This window comes from Herpailurus yagouaroundi, unplaced genomic scaffold (assembly GCF_014898765.1).
Source record: "Herpailurus yagouaroundi ecotype Mexico unplaced genomic scaffold, PumYag 203, whole genome shotgun sequence".
NCBI lineage: Eukaryota > Metazoa > Chordata > Mammalia > Carnivora > Felidae > Herpailurus > Herpailurus yagouaroundi.
In genome coordinates this window covers 10,039,313-10,056,760 of record NW_024412434.1, presented here as the reverse complement: position 1 = coordinate 10,056,760, position 17,448 = coordinate 10,039,313, and the positions used below count along the sequence as shown (strand labels likewise).

The 17,448-nt window shown below is 38.4% G+C and overlaps 1 protein-coding gene across 7 annotated transcripts in view; it reads left to right on the top strand.

Annotated features, from left to right (window-relative positions):
• Positions 1-17,448, top strand: part of MYO3A (myosin IIIA) — a 243,192-nt gene that overhangs the window by 115,433 nt on the left and 110,311 nt on the right. For all 7 annotated transcript variants that reach the window (XM_040451173.1, XM_040451175.1, XM_040451172.1 and 4 more), the window contains 2 exons: positions 14,930-15,028; positions 15,128-15,242. In XM_040451173.1, the coding sequence (XP_040307107.1) occupies positions 14,930-15,028; positions 15,128-15,242 (214 nt within the window). The remainder of the gene's footprint in view (positions 1-14,929; positions 15,029-15,127; positions 15,243-17,448) is intronic.

The window sequence follows — 17,448 nt, the reverse complement described above, 5'->3', positions numbered from 1 at the left end:
CAGTTGCATTTTTAAATTCTAGAGAAGCTTTTCGTGATCTTTGGAAATGAAGTGTCAAACAGACAAGTGAAGAATTCTTTCAGTCAGAGAACGAGGCAAAGTGAAGAATGAGTCTAGGTGACAGAGAAGAAGCAGAGCAGGCATCTATGTCTTTTAAATGAACTTACCCTTTCTTTTAAGGAAATAAGTTCTTTTCTCTTTTTGCCTCTGCCCATGTCATTCCACCCTAATCTCTCACCACATTTGTTTTTATATATATTTGTATTTATCTATATATGTTTGTATATTTTAAATATTTATAAATAATAAGTATAAATAATTTATGAATATATTCACAAATACATGTTTATATGTGTGTTATATATGTTTATATATTTTTAATTTATTTTTTAATATATTTATTATTTATTTTTGAAAGAGAGGGAGAGAGAGACCCCCAAGTAGGCTTCACGCCGACAGCTCAGAACCTGACGAGGGACTCAAACTCATGAACTGTGAGATCATGACCTGAGTTGAAATCAGATGTCACTTAATCAACTGAGCCACCCAGTCGCCCCTATTTTTTTTAATTCTTTTTTAAAAAAAATTTTTTTTTTCAACATTTATTTATTTTTCAGACAGAGAGAGACAGAGCATGAACGGGGGAGGGGCAGAGAGAGAGGGAGACACAGAATCGGAAACAGGCTCCAGGCTCTGAGCCATCAGCCCAGAGCCTGACGCGGGGCTCGAACTCACGGACCGCAAGATCGTGACCTGGCTGAAGTCGGACGCTCAACCGACTGCGCCACCCAGGCGCCCCTTAATTCTTTTTTTTAAATGTTTATTTATTTGAGAAAGAGAGAGAGAGAGCGAGCACAAGTTGGGGAGGGGCAGAGAAAGAGAGACGGAAACAGAGAATCTGAAGCAGGTCCAGGCTCTGAGCTGTCAGCACAGACCCCAACATGGGGCTCAAACCCTGAACTGTGAGATCATGACCTGAGCTGAAGTTGGATGCTTAACCGACTGAGCCACCCAGGCGCCCCTATTTTTTTTTCTTTTTCTAATGATGGAAGTGTCATGTCATTTGTGGCTTAAATCTTCATCTAAATGTGGATAATTTTAAAGAAGAAATTCTTAAAGGGGGTTACTTAATTTCGAGAAGAAAATGAGTATATTGAAATCAATGCTAGATAATTCTCACAAATATAAATTATCGCTGTTTCACTGCACTTTCCTTCTATTACTACAGTTTCATGCAGGAAGCATTGATTATGTTTCACTCACATGCCTAGCACTTTACCAGATGCTGCAGGAGGCATCCATACAGTGGGAGATGTGGTGTTCTTTACAGAGGAAGGAAAATATTATTCATGGAACACTTACTGTGTGTCCGGCACTGTGCTAATAAGCACTTTATATCCATTATCTATTTTAATTCTTACAGTGATAGGACAGGATATTCTTGCTATTTTGCATGTAAGACTGGGACTGAGAATTGTAATAAGTCACCTAATGCCAAAAAGCTAATAAATGACTGAGTTGGGGTTTGAACCCCTGTCTCTGTCTGACTCCAAAGTCCATAATTCATTCATTGATCCTTTTGGCAAATATTTATCAAGTACCTACTCTGTGCCAGGAACTGTACTAGGCACAGGAGATATAAAGCTGAATGACATAGGATTGCTCCAATAAAGCAGCTCAGTCTTCTGGATAATGTATGCTTTGAAACAAAACTTGCTGCTCACTTGTTGGTTTCTAGTCTCAGGAAAGTAGGCAATGAGTTTATCTGCCAAGTGTAACCAGATAGGGATAAAGGGAGAGGGACTGAGGAGACTATACGTCTTAGAGGAAGGAATCTTGGTGGAGAAAGCAGGAATTAAAAATGAAAAATTAAAAACACTTTTTCATGACTATCCTAAGAGGCCTTATGAATGCAAAGCTGCATTGTTGCCTTTGCAAGCCTTATTGCTGGCCGCTTTGTCGAAAATTGAAAGTTTCACAAGTGGGGTAAGCCATACACTTGTGAGAACTTTGCCACATTTTTCAGGGTGTTAGAGGTCTTGGCTGCATAAGTGATCCCCAGGGTCCAGACCAGATGGACACATATGAGACAGCCCTGAGGACCTTCCCACGAATGACTGAGTGGAACTCTGAAGAAGTATTAGAAGATCCACAGTCAGGGGTGGGGTCAGAGTCAGAGAAATACTATTCAGTAACTTGCTGAGACCCTACATCTGTCCCCAGCCATTCTGACCTGGGAACCACTGGTCATATGGGCACGTATGGGATGCTATGGTCCTCTGTCTTCTTAAATACAGTTTTGATGTGGTTAAGGGCAAGGTAGGAGATGAGTAATTTTTGGCAGTATTTTCTTTTCCTGTTTCTTTAACTCTCTGATTGTTTATCCAACCAAAGGTCAGTGTATTTCCTATAGCATCTCCAGGTCCTGTCAAATTACAATTCTCAGTAAACGTAAACTGATAATTAAAGAGAAAACCACCAATTGTGTGCATCTACATTTATGACTCACCTCTCTAATTGTACACTGCATTGTTTAAGTGTTGAAGGTGTGACACATAGAGCAATCGATGTGATTTCATTAGAACAAAGTGAACTAAAATATGTGCTGTGCCACTCTTAGAGAACTTGTATTATGTTGTGGTGAGAAAAGACAAGATGTAAACTTTTAGCTTTGTTCTAACCTTACTCATGTACGATGCTAGTGTTTGTTGAAGCATTACTGGTGACTGCTCAAGACATGGTGGGGAACTCCCGTTCTAAAGGACATGCTGGTCCTTGCTTCACTGTCCAAGCCCATGGACCACCCTTTACTTGAAAAGCTCACCTGTCTTTTTTTCCCCAGCTGGATTCTCTGGATTCCTCTCCTACTTCCCTGAATGTTTTTGCTCTGACTTCGATTCATCCATCAGTCTCCAAACGTGTATTTGCCAAAGATTCGTATTCAGAGTGTTTCTCTTTTCTCTCTTTACTTTCTCACTTAGCAATTCCTTCTGATGCCATGGCATCAACAGGTAGCTCAAAGTGATTGACACCCAAAGATACACTTCTCACTCCCACCTGACTTCACATTTTTCATTTCCATGTACCTAGATATCTTGCTGCCACATATAATTCAACTGAATACACCTTGTCCCACACAGCTTTCGTTCCCCATGGTCTCTTTTGGGGGAACGGGAACCATCCTTCTCCATTTATATGAAACCTTGGACCCTCCCTTCACTCCCCATGCCCAAACACTTGTGAGTTGATCTCCAGAATGACTTTCCCAACTCTCCTCCACTTTCCCTTCCTCTGCTGCTATTTTACCTCAAGCCCTTGTTCCCTCTGACTCAGACATTTGAAAGAATTGGATTTCCTGGACATTTGAACTCTCTTCCAAGCCATGGTGATATTATGCCCTTTCAGACTCAGGGAACGGTCTCAACCCAGAATGCATACCAATCAAAAGCAGTGTTACTTTTTTCTTTCAAAATGTTTTCCTTCTTTTTGAAATACTCACAAGGAAGAGCAGGAAGCCACATTAACCACTTTATCAAGTTGCACACATCCACTTACAAATGTTCGTTTGTTAAAGACTAAATAGAGTATCTTAAATAGTTACTAATGTGACACAAATATCAAACGTCTTAACCATGTTATTTTAAACCCATATGAATTGTGTGTTGGAGCCCAAAATGAGCTTCCATAAAAATTATTCTTGTAATGATTTTTGGCAGAATCATGAAACAAAGCTGGAGATTATAAGATGAAGCCACAGATACCCTAAAGCTCCAAATACCTTTTATTGCATCATTGGAGAAGTAAATGTATGTGGATATGTTCATTTTGTTTCTGAGGAAAACTTACATGTACTGAAATAATAATTTCTAAAAAGAGCAAAGGTAAAACGTCTATCTCAACTGAAATTATATTGCATAATATACAGGAGGAGGAGACCTAGGAAAGTTGTTTTTAAGACTTTATTTTTTTACAGCAGTTTTAGGTTCACAGCAGAATTGAGAGGAAGGTACAGATATACTGCTACCCCAATAGGTGCATAACCTCCCCCATTACCAACATCCCACACCAGAATGCTATACATGTTACAACCGATGAACTTAACCCTGACACATGGTAATCACCGAGAGTCCATGATTTACATTAAGGTTCGTTCTTGGTGTTGTACTTTCTTTGAGTTTGGACAATTGCTTGGCATGTATCTACTCTTACGGTATTATATATGAGTATTTTCACTGTCTTATACAAGTCTTCTGCTCTGCCTATTCATCCTTGCCTCCCCCAACTTCTGGCAACCAATGATCATCTTACCTTCTTCATAGTTTTGCCTTTTCCAGAAGGTCATATAGGTGGAATCATACAATATGATGGTATGTAAAAGCAGCCTTTGCACATTGGCTTCTTTCACTTAGTAATATGCATGTAAAGGTTCTCCATGTCTTTTCATGGTTTCATAGGTCATTCCTTTTTAGCACTGAATTAATATTCCATTGGATGTACAGTTTATTTATCCATTCACCTACTAACAACTTCTTGGTTGTTTCGAGTTTTGGCAGTGATGAATAAAACTGCTACAAACATCCATATACAGATTTTTGTGTGAACACAAATTTTCTACCCCTTTCGCTAAATACCGAAGACCTCAATCGCTGGAACATATGGTAAGAATACCTTGAGTTTTGTAAGAAATGCCAAACTGTCTTCCAAAGTGGCTGTACCAGTTTACATTCCCACCAGCAGTGAATGAGAGTTCCTGTGGTTCTGCATCCTGGCCAACATTTGGTTTTGTCAACAAACAGATGTATAGTGATATCTCCTTGTGGTATTGATTTGCATTTCCCTGATGACATATGATGTGGAGCATCTTTTCATATGCTCATTTGACATCTGTAATATCTTCTTTGGTGAGGTGTCTGTGAAGTCTTTTGGTCCATTTTTTAATCAGGTTGTTTTATTATTGTTGAGTTTTTAAAAAGTTCTTTGTATATTTTGGATAACAGTCCTTTATCAGATGTTTCTTTTGTAAATATTTTCTCCCAACCTGTGGTTTGTCTTCTCATTCTCTTGAAAATGCTTTTTTTAAAATATATGAAATTTATTGTCACATTGGTTTCATACAACACCCAGTGCTCATCCCAAAAGGTGCCCTCTTCAATGCCCATCACCCACCCTCCTGTGCCTCCCACCCGCGATCAACCCTCAGTTTGTTCTCAGTTTTTAAGAGTGCTTTGGCTCTCTCCCTCTCTAACCTCTTTTTTTTTTCCTTCCCCTCTCCCATGGGTTTGTGTTAAGTTTCCCAGGATCCACATAAGAGTGAATACATATGGTATCTGTCTTTCTCTGTATGGCTTATTTCACTTAGCATAACACTCTCCAGTTCCATCCACGTTGCTACAAAGGGCCATATTTCATTCTTTCTCATTGCCACGTAGTACTCCATTGTGTATATAAACCACAATTTCTTTATCCATTCATCAGTTGATGGACATTTAGGCTCTGTCCATAATTTGGCTATTGTTGAGAGTGCTGCTATAAACACTGGGGCAAAAGTGCACCTATGCATCAGTACTCCTGTATCCCTTGGGTAAATTCCTAGCAGTGCTATTGCTGGGTCATATGGTAGGTCTGTTTTTAATTTTTTGAGGAACCTCCACACTGTTTTCCAGAGCGGCTGCACCAGTTTGCATTCCCACCAACAGTGCAAGAGGGTTCCTGTTTCTCCACATCCTCACCAGCATCTATAGTCTCCTGATTTGTTCATTTTGGCCACTCTGACTGGCATGAGGTGATATCTGAGTGTGGTTTTGATTTGTAGTTCCCTGATGAGGAGCAATGTTGAGCATCTTTTCATGTGCCTGTTGGCCATCTGGATGTCTTCTTTAGAGAAGTGTCTATTCATGTTTTCTGCCCATTTCTTCACTAGATTCTTTGTTTTTCAGGTGTGGAGTTTGGTGAGCTCTTTATAGATTTTGGATACTAGCCCTTTGTCCGATATGTCATTTGCAAATATCTTTTCCCATTCTGTTGGTTGCCTTTTCGTTTTTTTGATTGTTTCCTTTGCTGTGCAGAAGCTTTTTATCTTCATGAGGTCCCAATAGTTCATTTTTGCTTTTAATTCCCTTGCCTTTGGGGATGCGTCAAGTAAGAACTTGCTGCGGCTGAGGTCAGAGAGGTCTTTTCCTGCTTTCTCCTCTAGGGTTTTGATGGTTTCCTGTCTCACATTCAGGTCCTGTATCCATTTTGAGTTTATTTTTGTGAAAGGTGTGAGAAAGTGGTCTAGTTTCAACCTTCTGCATGTTGCTGTCCAGTTCTCCCAGCACCATTTGTTAAAGAGACTGTCTTTTTTCCATTGGATATTCTTTCCTGCTTTGTCAAAGATGAGTTGGCCATACGTTTGTGGGTCTAGTTCTGGGGTTTCTGTTCTATTCCATTGGTCTATGTGTCTGTTTTTGTGCCAACACCGTGCTGTCTTGATGATTACAGCTTTGTAGTAGAGGCTAAAGTCTGGGATTGTGATGCCTCTTGCTTTGGTCTTTTCTTCAAAATTAACTTTGGCTATTCGGGGCCTTTTGTGGTTCCATATGAATTTTAGGATTGCTTGTTCTAGCTTTGAGAAGAATGCTGGTGCAATTTTGATTGGGATTGCATTGAATGTGTCGATAGCTTTGGGTACTATTGACATTTTGACAATATTTATTCTTTCAATCCAAGAGCATGGAATGTTTTTCCATTTCTTTATTTCTTCTTCAGTTTCCTTCATAAGCTTTCTATAGTTTTCAGCATACAGGTCTTTTACATCTTTGGTTAGGTTTATTCCTAGGTATTTTATGCTTCTTGGTGCAATTGTGAATGGGATCAGTTTCTTTATTTGTCTTTCTGTAGCTTCATTATTAGTGTATAAGAATGCAACTGATTTCTGTACATTGATTTTGTATCCTGCAACTTTGCTAAATTCATGTATCAGTTCTAGCAGACTTTTGGTGGAGTCTGTCAGATTTTCCATGTATAGTATCATGTCATCTGCAAAAAGTGAAAGCTTGACTTCATCTTTGCCAATTTTGATGCCTTTGATTTCCTTTTGTTGTCTGATTGCTGATGCTAGCACTTCCAACACTATGTTAAACAACAGCAGTGAGAGTGGGCATCCCTGTCGTGTTCCTGATCTCAGGGATAAAGCTCTCAGTTTTTCCCCATTGAGGATGATGTTAGCTGTGGGCTTTTCATAAATGGCTTTTATGATCTTTAAGTATGTTCCTTCTATCCGGACTTTCTCAAGGGTTTTTATTAAGAAAGGATGCTGAATTTTGTCAAATGCTTTTTCTGCATCGATTGACAAGATCATATGGTTCTTATCTTTTCTTTTATTAATGTGATGTATCACGTTGATTGATTTGCGAATATTGAACCAGGCCTGCATCCCAGGAATGAATCCCACTTGATCATGGTTAATAATTCTTTTTATATGCTGTTGAATTCAATTTGCTAGTATCTTATTGAGAATTTTTGCATCCATATTCATCAGGGATATTGGCCTGTAGTTCTTCTTTTTTGCTGGGTCTCTGTCTGGTTTAGGAATCAAAGTAATATTGGCTTCATAGAATGAGTCTGGAAGTTTTCCTTCCCTTTCTATTTTTTGGAATAGCTTGAGAAGGATAGATATTATCTCTGCTTTAAACATCTGGTAGAACTCCCCTGGGAAGCCATCTGGTCCTGGACTCTTACTTGTTGGGAGATTTCTGATAACTGATTCAATTTCCTCGCTGGTTATGGGTCTGTTCAAGCTTTCTATTTCCTACTGATTGAGTTTTGGAAGTGTGTGGGTGTTTAGGAATTTGTCCATTTCTTCCAGGTTGTCCAGTTTGTTGGCATATAATTTTTCATAGTATTCCCTGATAATTGCTTGTATCTTTGAGGGATTGGTTGTATAATTCCATTATCATTCATGATTGTAATATTTGGGCCATCTCCCTTTTCTTTTTGAGGAGCCTGGCTAGAGGTTTATCAATTTTGTTTATTTTTTCAAAAAACCAACTCTTGGTTTCATTGATCTGCTCTACAGTTTTTTTAGATTCTATATTGTTTATTTCTGACCTGATCTTTCGTATTTCTCTTCTTCTGCTGGGTTTGGGGTATCTTTGCTGTTCTGCTTCTATTCCCTTTAGGTGTGCTGTTAGATTTTATATTTGGGATTTTTCTTGTTTCTTGAGATAGGCCTGGATTGCAATGTATTTTCCTCTCAGGACTGCCTTCACTGCATCCCAAAGCATTTGAATTGTTGTATTTTCATTTTGTTTGTTTCCATATATTTTTTAATTTCTTCTCTAATCACCTGGTTGGCCCATTCATTCTTTGGTAGGGTTTCTTTAACCTCCATGCTTTTGGAGGATTTCCAGTCTTTTTCCTGTGATTGATTTCAAGCTTCATAGCATTGTGGTCCGAAAGTATGCATGGTATGATCTCAATTCTTGTATACTTATGAAGGGCTGTTTTGTGACCCAGTATGTGATCTATCTTGGAGAATGTTCCATGTGCACTCGAGAAGAAAGTATATTCTGTTGCTTTGGGATGCAGAGTTCTAAATATATCTGTCAAGTCCATCTGATCCACTGTATCAATCAGGGCCCTTGTTTCTTTATTGACCGTGTATCTAGATGATCAATCCATTTCTGTAAGGGGAGTGTTAAAGTCCCCTACAATTAGCACATTCTTATCAATAAGGTTGCTTATTTTTGTGAGTAATTGTTTTATATATTTGGGGGCTCCCGTATTCAGCACATAGACATTTATAATTGTTAGCTCTTCCTGATGGATAGACCCTGTAATTATTATATAATTCCCTTCTTCATCTCTTGTTAAAGCCTTTAATTTAAAGTCTCATTTGTCGGATATAAGTATGGCGACTCCAGCTTTCTTTTGACTTCCAGTAGCATGATAAATAGTTCTCCATCCCCTCACTCTCAATCTGAAGGTGTCTCAGGTCTAAAATGAGTCTCTTGTAGACGGCAAATAGATGGGTCTTGTTTTTTTATCCATTCTGATACCCTATGTCTTTTGGTTGGTGCATTTAGTCCATTTACATTCAGTGTTATTGTAGAAAGATATGGGTTTAGAGTCATTGTGATGTCCGTAGGTTTCATGCTTGTAGCGATGTCTCTGGTACTTTGTCTCACAGGATCCCCCTTAGGATCTCTTGTAGGGCTGGTTTAGTGGTGACGAATTCCTTCAGTTTCTGTTTGTTTGGGAAGACCTTTATCTCTCCGTCTATTCTAAATGACAGACTTGCTGGATAAAGGATTCTCGGCTGCATATTTTTTCTGTTCATCACATTGAAGATTTCCTGCCATTCCTTTCTGGCCTGTCAAGTTTCAGTAGAGAGATCCGTCACGAGTCTTATGGGTCTCCCTTTATATGTTAGAGCACGTTTATCTCTAGCTGCTTTCAGAATTTTCTCTTTATCCTTGTATTTTGCCAGTTTCACTATGATATGTCATGCAGAAGATCGATTCAAGTTTCGTCTGAAGGGAGTTCTCTGTGCCTCTTGGATTTCAATGCCTTTTTCCTTCCCCAGATCAGGGAAGTTCTCAGCTATTATTTCTTCAAATACACCTTCAGCACCTTTCCCTCTCTCTTCCTCCTCTGGAATACCAAATATGCGTGGATTATTTCTCTTTAGTGCATCACTTAGTTCTCTAGTTTTCCCCTCATACTTCTGGATTTTTTTTTATCTCTCTTTTTCTCAGCTTCCTCTTTTTCCATAATTTTATCTTCTAGTTCACCTATTCTCTCCTCTGCCTCTTCAATCCGAGCTGTGGTCATCTCCATTTTATTTTGCAGCTCATTAATGGCATTTTTTAGCTCCTCCTTGCTGTTCCTTAGTCCCTTGATCTCTGTAGCAATAGATTCTCTACTGTCCTCTATACTGTTTTCAAGCCCAGCGATTAATTTTATGACTATTATTCTAAATTCACTTTCTGTTATATTGTTTAAATCATTTTTGATCAGTTCGTTAGCTGTCGTTATTTCCTGGAGATTCTTTTGAGGGGAATTCTTCTGTTTCCTCATTTTGGATAGTCCCTGGAGTGGTGGGGAACTGTGGGGCACTTCCCCTGTGCTGTTTGAATAACTTGTGTTGGTGGGCGGGGCCGCAGTCAGACCTGATGTCTGCCCCCAGCCCACCACTGGGACCACAGTCAGACTGGTGTGTGCCTTCTCTTTCCCTCTCCTAGGGGCGGGATTCACTGTGGGGTGGCGTGGCCCGTCTGGGCTACTTGCACACTGCCAGGCTCGTGGTGCTGGGGATCTGGCGTATTAACTGGGGTGGATTGGCAAGGTGCACGGGGGTGGGAGGGGCAGGCTCAGCTCGCTTCTCCTTCAGTGATCTGCTTTGGGAGGGCCCTGTGGCACCGGGAGGGAGTCAGACCCGCCTCCGGAGGTATGGATCTGCAGAAGCACAGGGTTGGATGTTTGTGCGGTGCAAGCAAGTTCCCCGGCAGGAACTGGTTCCCTTTGGGATTTTGGCTGGGGGATGGGCGAGGGAGATGGCGCTGGCGAGCGCCTTTGTTCCTGGCCAAGCTGAGCTCTTTCGTCTGGGGCTCAACAACTCTCCCTCCCATTGTCCTCTAGTCCTCCCGCTCTCTCTGAGCAGAGCTGTTAACTTATAACCTCCCAGATATTAAGTCCCGCTTGCTGTCAGAACACACTCCATCAGGCCCCTCCGCTTTTGCAAGCCAGACTCCAGGGGCTCTGCTTGGCTGGCGGGCTGCCCCTCCGCCCCAGCTCCCTCCCGCCAGTCCGTGCAGCGCGCACTGCCTCTCTGCCCTTCCTACCCTCTTCTGTGGGCCTCTAGTGTGCTCTTGGCTGCAGAGAATCCGTTCTGCGAGTCTTCTGGCAGTTTTCTGGGTTATTTAGGCAGGTGTGGGTGGAATCTAAGTGATCTGCAGGACGCGGTGAGCCCAGAGTCCTCCTACGCCACCATCTCTGGCATAGGCTTTTTTCGATTACTGAAAATGCTTTTAACAGAGCAGAAAGTTTTTAATTTTAATGAAGTCCAGTTTATCCATCATTTCTTTCATGGATCATGACTTTGTTGTTGTATCTAAAAAGTCATTACCATATCCAGCATCAGCTCTTCTCTTATTTGATCTTCTAAGAGTTTTATAGTTTTGTGTTTTACACATTTAGGTCTATGACCCATTTTGAGTTAATTTTTGTGGACGGTGTAAAGTCTGCATTTGGATTTTTTTTTTTTTTTTTTTTTTTTGTCTTTGCTTCATTGTATTGTCTTAACTACTTTGTCAGCAATCAGTGGTGGGGTACCTGGGTGGCTCAGTTAAGCCTCCGACTTCTGCTCAGGTCATGATCTCATGGTCTGTGAGTTCGAGCCCTGCATTGGGCTCTGTGCTGACAGCTCAGTGCCTGGAGCCTGCTTCAGATTCTGTGTCTCCTTCTCTTCCAGCCCTCCCCCTCTCATTCTCTGTCTCTCTGTCTCTCTCAAAAATAAATATTAAAAAAAATTTTTTAAAGGATCAGTGGACTATATTTATTCTGGGCTCTCCATCTGTCTCATTGATCTATTTGTCTCTTGTGTTTTTGTCAATACCACACTGTCCGGATTTTGAAAGCTTCATAGGAATTCTTGAAGTCAGGCAATATCAGTCCTTTAAATTTTTTTCTTGTTAAATACTGAGTTGGCCCTTCTGGGTCTTTTGCTTCTCCATATAAACTTTAGAATCTGTTTGTTAGTATCCACAAAATAACTTGCTGGGATTTTAGGTGGGATTGATTTTGTATTTAACCTGTACCCTGCAGACTCGCTATAATTGCTTACTAGTTTGAGGAGTTTTTTTGTCAATTCTTTAGCATTTTCTATACAGATGATAAAGTCATATGTGAAGAAAGACTGTTTTATTTCTCCCCTCTCAAACTGTAGGCATGAGTTAGGACTTCTAGTGCAATATTGAAAAGCAGGTGAGAGGGGACATCTTTACCTTGTTCTTGATCTTAGTGTGAAAACTTTCAGTTTCTCAACATTAAATATGATTTTTATCTGTAGGTTTTTTTGTGGATATTCTTTACCAAGTTGAGGAAGTTCCCCTCTATTCCTAGTTTACTGAGAGCTTTTGTCATGAATGGCTATTGGATTTTATCAAATGCTTTTTGTGCATCTATTGGTATGATCATGTGATTTTTCTTCTTTAGCCTGTTGATATGATAGAATACATGGATTGATTTTTGAACATCGAACGAACCATGCATGTGTACCTGGGATATATCCCACTTGGTCATGGTGTATAATTCTGTTTATTCATTGCTGGATTCAATTTGCTAATGTTTTGTTCAGGATTTTTTCACTTATATTCATGAGAGATATTAGTCTATAGTTTTCTTATAATATCTTTGTTTGGTTTTTGTATTAGGGTAATTCTAGCCTCATTGAATGAGTGTAAGTGTTCACTTTGCTTCTGTCTTCTGAAAGGGATTGTAGAGAATTGGTGTAAATTCTGCATGAAGTATTTGGCATAATTCACCAGTGAACCCATCTGGACCTTTCTAGTTTGGAAGATTGTTAATTATTGATTCAACTTCTTTAATAGATTTTGAGCCTATTTAAATGATCTGTTTCTTCTTGTGTGAGTTTTGGCATATTGGGTCTTTCAAAGAATTGGTCTTTCATCTCAGTTTTGAGGGATTGAGTTGCTTATAGTATCCTTTTATTATCCTTTTAATTTCAGTGGGACCTTTGGTGATTGAGGTCCCTTCTTTTTTTTCTGTTACTAGTAACTTTTGTCCTCTTTTTTTTTTCTTTTCCTTAGCCAGACTAGGAGCTTATTTTTTTGTTGTTGTTGTTGTTTTGTTTTTTTGTAAAGCTTTTGGTTTCATTGATCTTTCTGTACTAATTTCTGGTTTCTAATTTCATTGATTTCTGCTCTATTTCTTATTTCTTTTCTTCTGCTTACTTTGGGTTTAATTTGCTCATTTTCTAGTTTCCTAAAAAAAAAAAAACTTATGTTTTTAGATCTCTTTTCTTTTAATATATGCATTCAATGCTATAAATAGCTGTCTAAACACTGCTTTCGCTGCATCCCACAAATTTGGTAAGTTGTATTTTCATTCTCACCCAATTCAAAATATTTTAAAATTTCTTTTAATATTTCTCTTTTGACCCATGTGCTATTTAGAACTACATTGTTTAATCTCCACATATTTTGGAATTTTCTGGTTATATTTCTGTTATTGACTTCTAGTTTAATTCCATTGTGGTCTAAGAGCAGAGATATATGATGTCAGTTATTTTTAATTTGTTAAGGTGTGTTTTATGGCTTAAGATGTGGTCTGTCTTGGTGAATGTCCTATATGAGTTTGACAAGAATGTGAATTCTGCTGTTGTTCGGTGAAGTAGTCTATATCAGTTATATCCAGTTGATTGATGTTATTGGTGCATTCACCTGTATCCTTACTGCTTTTCTTCTGCCTATGGGATCTGTCCAGTTTTGAGAGACATGCATTCTTCTGTTTCTCCTTGCAGTTCTATTAGTTTTTGTCTCACATAGTTTCATGTTCCACTGTTATGTCCATAAACATGAAGGATTATTATGTCTCTTGGAGAAGTGAACCCCTTATCATTATTGTAATATACTTCTTAATCCCTGATAACTTCCTTGCTTTGAAGTCTGCTCTGTCTGAAATTGATATAGCTGTTCCAGCTTTCTTTTGATTAATGTTAGCATGGTATATTCCTCTTTATCCATTTATTTATATTTAAAGTGAGTTTCTTGCAGGCAACATATGTATAGGTCTTATTTTTTGATCCCTCTAACAATTTGTTTTTAAGTGGTATATTTAAACCATTGATGTTCAGAGTGATTACTGATATAGTTGGATTAATATCTGTTATATTTGTTAATGCTTTCTAATTGCTGCCCTTATTCTTTGTTCCTATTTGTGTTTCCCATTCTTTTTCTGCATTTTGTCATTTTAATTGAGCATTTTCTGTCATTCCATTTTCTCTCCTTTCTTAGCGTATTTTGGTAATATTTATTGTTTTTTAGTTTTTTAGTGGTTGCCTTAGGGTTTTTAATATATATTTACCACTAATGTAAGTCTACTTTCAAATAACACTAGAGTCAGCACCCTATAATAACAAAATAATCCTAATTTCTCTCTCCAGTCCCTTGTATCACTGTTATCATTGATTTTATAATATGTAAGCATATATATACATGTATATATATACATATATGCATATGCATACATAATTGAATAAATTATTACTGTTATTCCCTTATTTGTATTATTGCAGGATCCGGGGAATGCTGTTAATATGTAGACCACAGAATAATGGAATTTGAGAGTCCTAAGAAACAGATTTCTCATGCAAGTGAGCCCCAGAAAAAAACATTTAACAAAGTAGTGAAAGACTTTGGAGTGAAACAGCCCTGATTTGAATCCAATTTAGCCATCAGCTGTATGAGCTGAGGGGAGAATGGTAGCCCCTCTAAGTCTCAGTGTCCATGATTGTAAAATGATGGGAGCCCATGAGTAACTAGGGGGCTGTGGCAGGTAAATGAGATAATGTAACACTTATGACCATCTGGTATGCTGTACATATAATTAATTTGTTTTTCTGTGTAAACTGCAGGAGGTTATGGATTTTTGACTGTTTCACTCCTGCTACATTCTAGTGTCTAGAACAATGCCTAATAGTCCCTCACAAACATGCATTGAATGATTCATATAAAGTGGTTAGTCGTGTCTGGAATTTAATGACAGTGGTTGTTGAAAATGATGACGACAACAATAAAAAGCCTAAATCAAATTTTCTGGGAAGCCCATGTTAGCACTCACAGTTGTTCTGATAATTATATTGCCAAGTAATTGTAAATTAGTAAATATTCTTACTAATCCCCTTACTGAAAATGTCTTCTTTTTTCAGTGGAGAAAAAAATTTTCATATTTTTTACTATATCTATGCTGGATTAGCTGAAAAGAAGAAACTAGCCCATTACAAACTGCCTGAAAATAAGCCTCCCAGGTAAGGTCACCACCTTATACAAGGTGGTACTTGTATAAGTAATATTTTCACTTCTGATTGAACTTTAGATTTTGACCCATCCTTTCATATTTTTTTCAGATATCTACAAAATGACCACCTCAGAACAGTACAGGATATGATGAATAATAGTTTCTATAAATCCCAATATGAATTAATTGAGCAATGTTTCAAAGTCATAGGTTTTACAATGGAGGTAAGTATGAAAGACATTTGGAACCTCTTTAGGAAATATCATTTTGTCATCACTAATGGTAAGAATGAGCATTTATTGAGTGATTAATATATGCCAGGCATTGTACTAAGTGTTTTATGTGAATCATTCTTTTAATTACTGAAACAACCTTACAGAATAACGAGAACACTTACTAGAATTTTACAATATTTACTTCATATGTAAAGAGATGGTGGCCATGACATATAATTGAATTTCATTTTGTTCTGAATCTTTCATTTATATTGGCATCTCCCATATATATTACATTTTGCATAAATACCTAAATGGGAGTGCTAGTGGAGTCTTTTTTTAGTGCAGTTTTTTAATACAACTTTATTAAGATGTAATTCACATACCATACAAGTCAGCCATTTAGAGTGTACATTTTACTGACTTTTAGTATATTCAGAATTATGCATCCATCATCATAATCATTTTTAGAATATTTTCATGTTCTAAATTTTTCACTCCCAAAAGAAACATGCTAGTGATTAGGAGTTCCTCCTCATTCTTACCCATTTTTGCTTTCTGTCACCATGAATCATTTTATTCTGGACATTTCACATAAACAGAGTGATGCAGTACATCATCCTGTGTGGCTAGCTTCTCTCATTTAGCATAGTAATGTTTTCAAGGTGCACGCACGTTGGATGGAGCATGTGTCAGTAGTTCATTTCTTTTCATTGTTGAATAATACCTCATTTTATGGATATACTTCATGTTATTTATCCGGTCATCAGTTGATAGACATTTGGGTTGTTTCCATTTGGGGGCTATCATGAATAATGCAGCTGTGAACACTCATGTACAATTTTTTGTGTGGACGTAAGTTTCCATTTCTCTTTGGTGTATACCTAGGAGTGGAACTACTGAGTCATAGGGTAACACTGTGTTGAACCTTTTGAGGAACTGCTAGACTGTTTTCCAAAGCAGCTGCACTAGTTTACATTCTTACCAGCAGTGCGCAAAGTTTCCAGTTTCTCCATATCCTCCCCAACATTTACTATTATCTGTCTTTTTTATTATAGCCCTCCTAGTGGGTGTGAAGTGGTACCTTATTGTGGTTTTGATTTGCATTTACCTAATGGCTTATGACCCTGAACTTCTTTACGTGTACTTATTGGTCATTTACGTATCTTGTGTGAAGAAATGTCTATTCATACCCTTTACCTTTTTAAAAAATTGGGTTGCGTTTTTATTATTGAATTGTTAAGGATTATTTATGTTGTAAATACAAGTCCCTTATCAGATAAGTGATTTGCAAAAATTGTCTCCCTTTTGTTATCTTTTTACCTTCTTTTTTCTTTTTTCTTTTTTTTTTAAACTTTAACTTTGAGAGATAAAGAGAGAGAGACAGAGCACAGGGCAGGGAGGAACAGAGAGAGAGAGAGGCATAGAATCCAAAGCAGGCTCCAGGTTCTGAGCTATCAGCACAGAGCCCGACGCAGGGCCCAAACTCACAAATTGCGAGATCATGACCTGAGCCGAAGTCGGACACTTAAATGACTGAGCCACCCAGACGCTCCTATTATCTTTTCACTTTCTTGATGGTGTCCTTTGCAAGTATACATGTTTTTAATTTTTATGATGTCCAGTTTATCCATTTGTCTTTTGTTGCTTGTTATTTTTGTGTCATATATAGGAAACTATTGACTCATCCAAAGTCACAGAAATTCATACCTAAATATTCTTCCAGGAGCTGTATTGTTTTCACTCTTGTATACAGGTTACTGTTCCACTTTGAGTTAATATTTGTGTCTGATGTGAGATAGCTTCTTTTGCATGTAGATATTCAGTTGTACCACAACCATTTGCTGAAGACTGTTCTTTCCCCATTGCTGGGTTTGGCATCTTTGTGAAAATCAGTTGACCATAGAGGCGCCTGGGTCGCTCAGTGGGTTAAGCATCTGACTTTAGCTCAGGTCATGATCTCACTGTTCCTGAGTTTGAGCCCCACATCGGGCTCTCTGCTTTTAGCACAGACCCACTTCACAACCTCTGTCCCCCTCTCTCTCTGCCCCTGCCCCCTCGTGCTCACATACACTTTCTCTCTCTCTCTCTCTCTCTCTCTCTCTCTAAAATAAATAAACATTTTAAAAAAGAAAATTGAGGTACCTTGGTGTCTCAGTCAGTTAAGCATATGATTCTTGATTTCACCTTAGGTCATGATCCCATGGTTCATGAG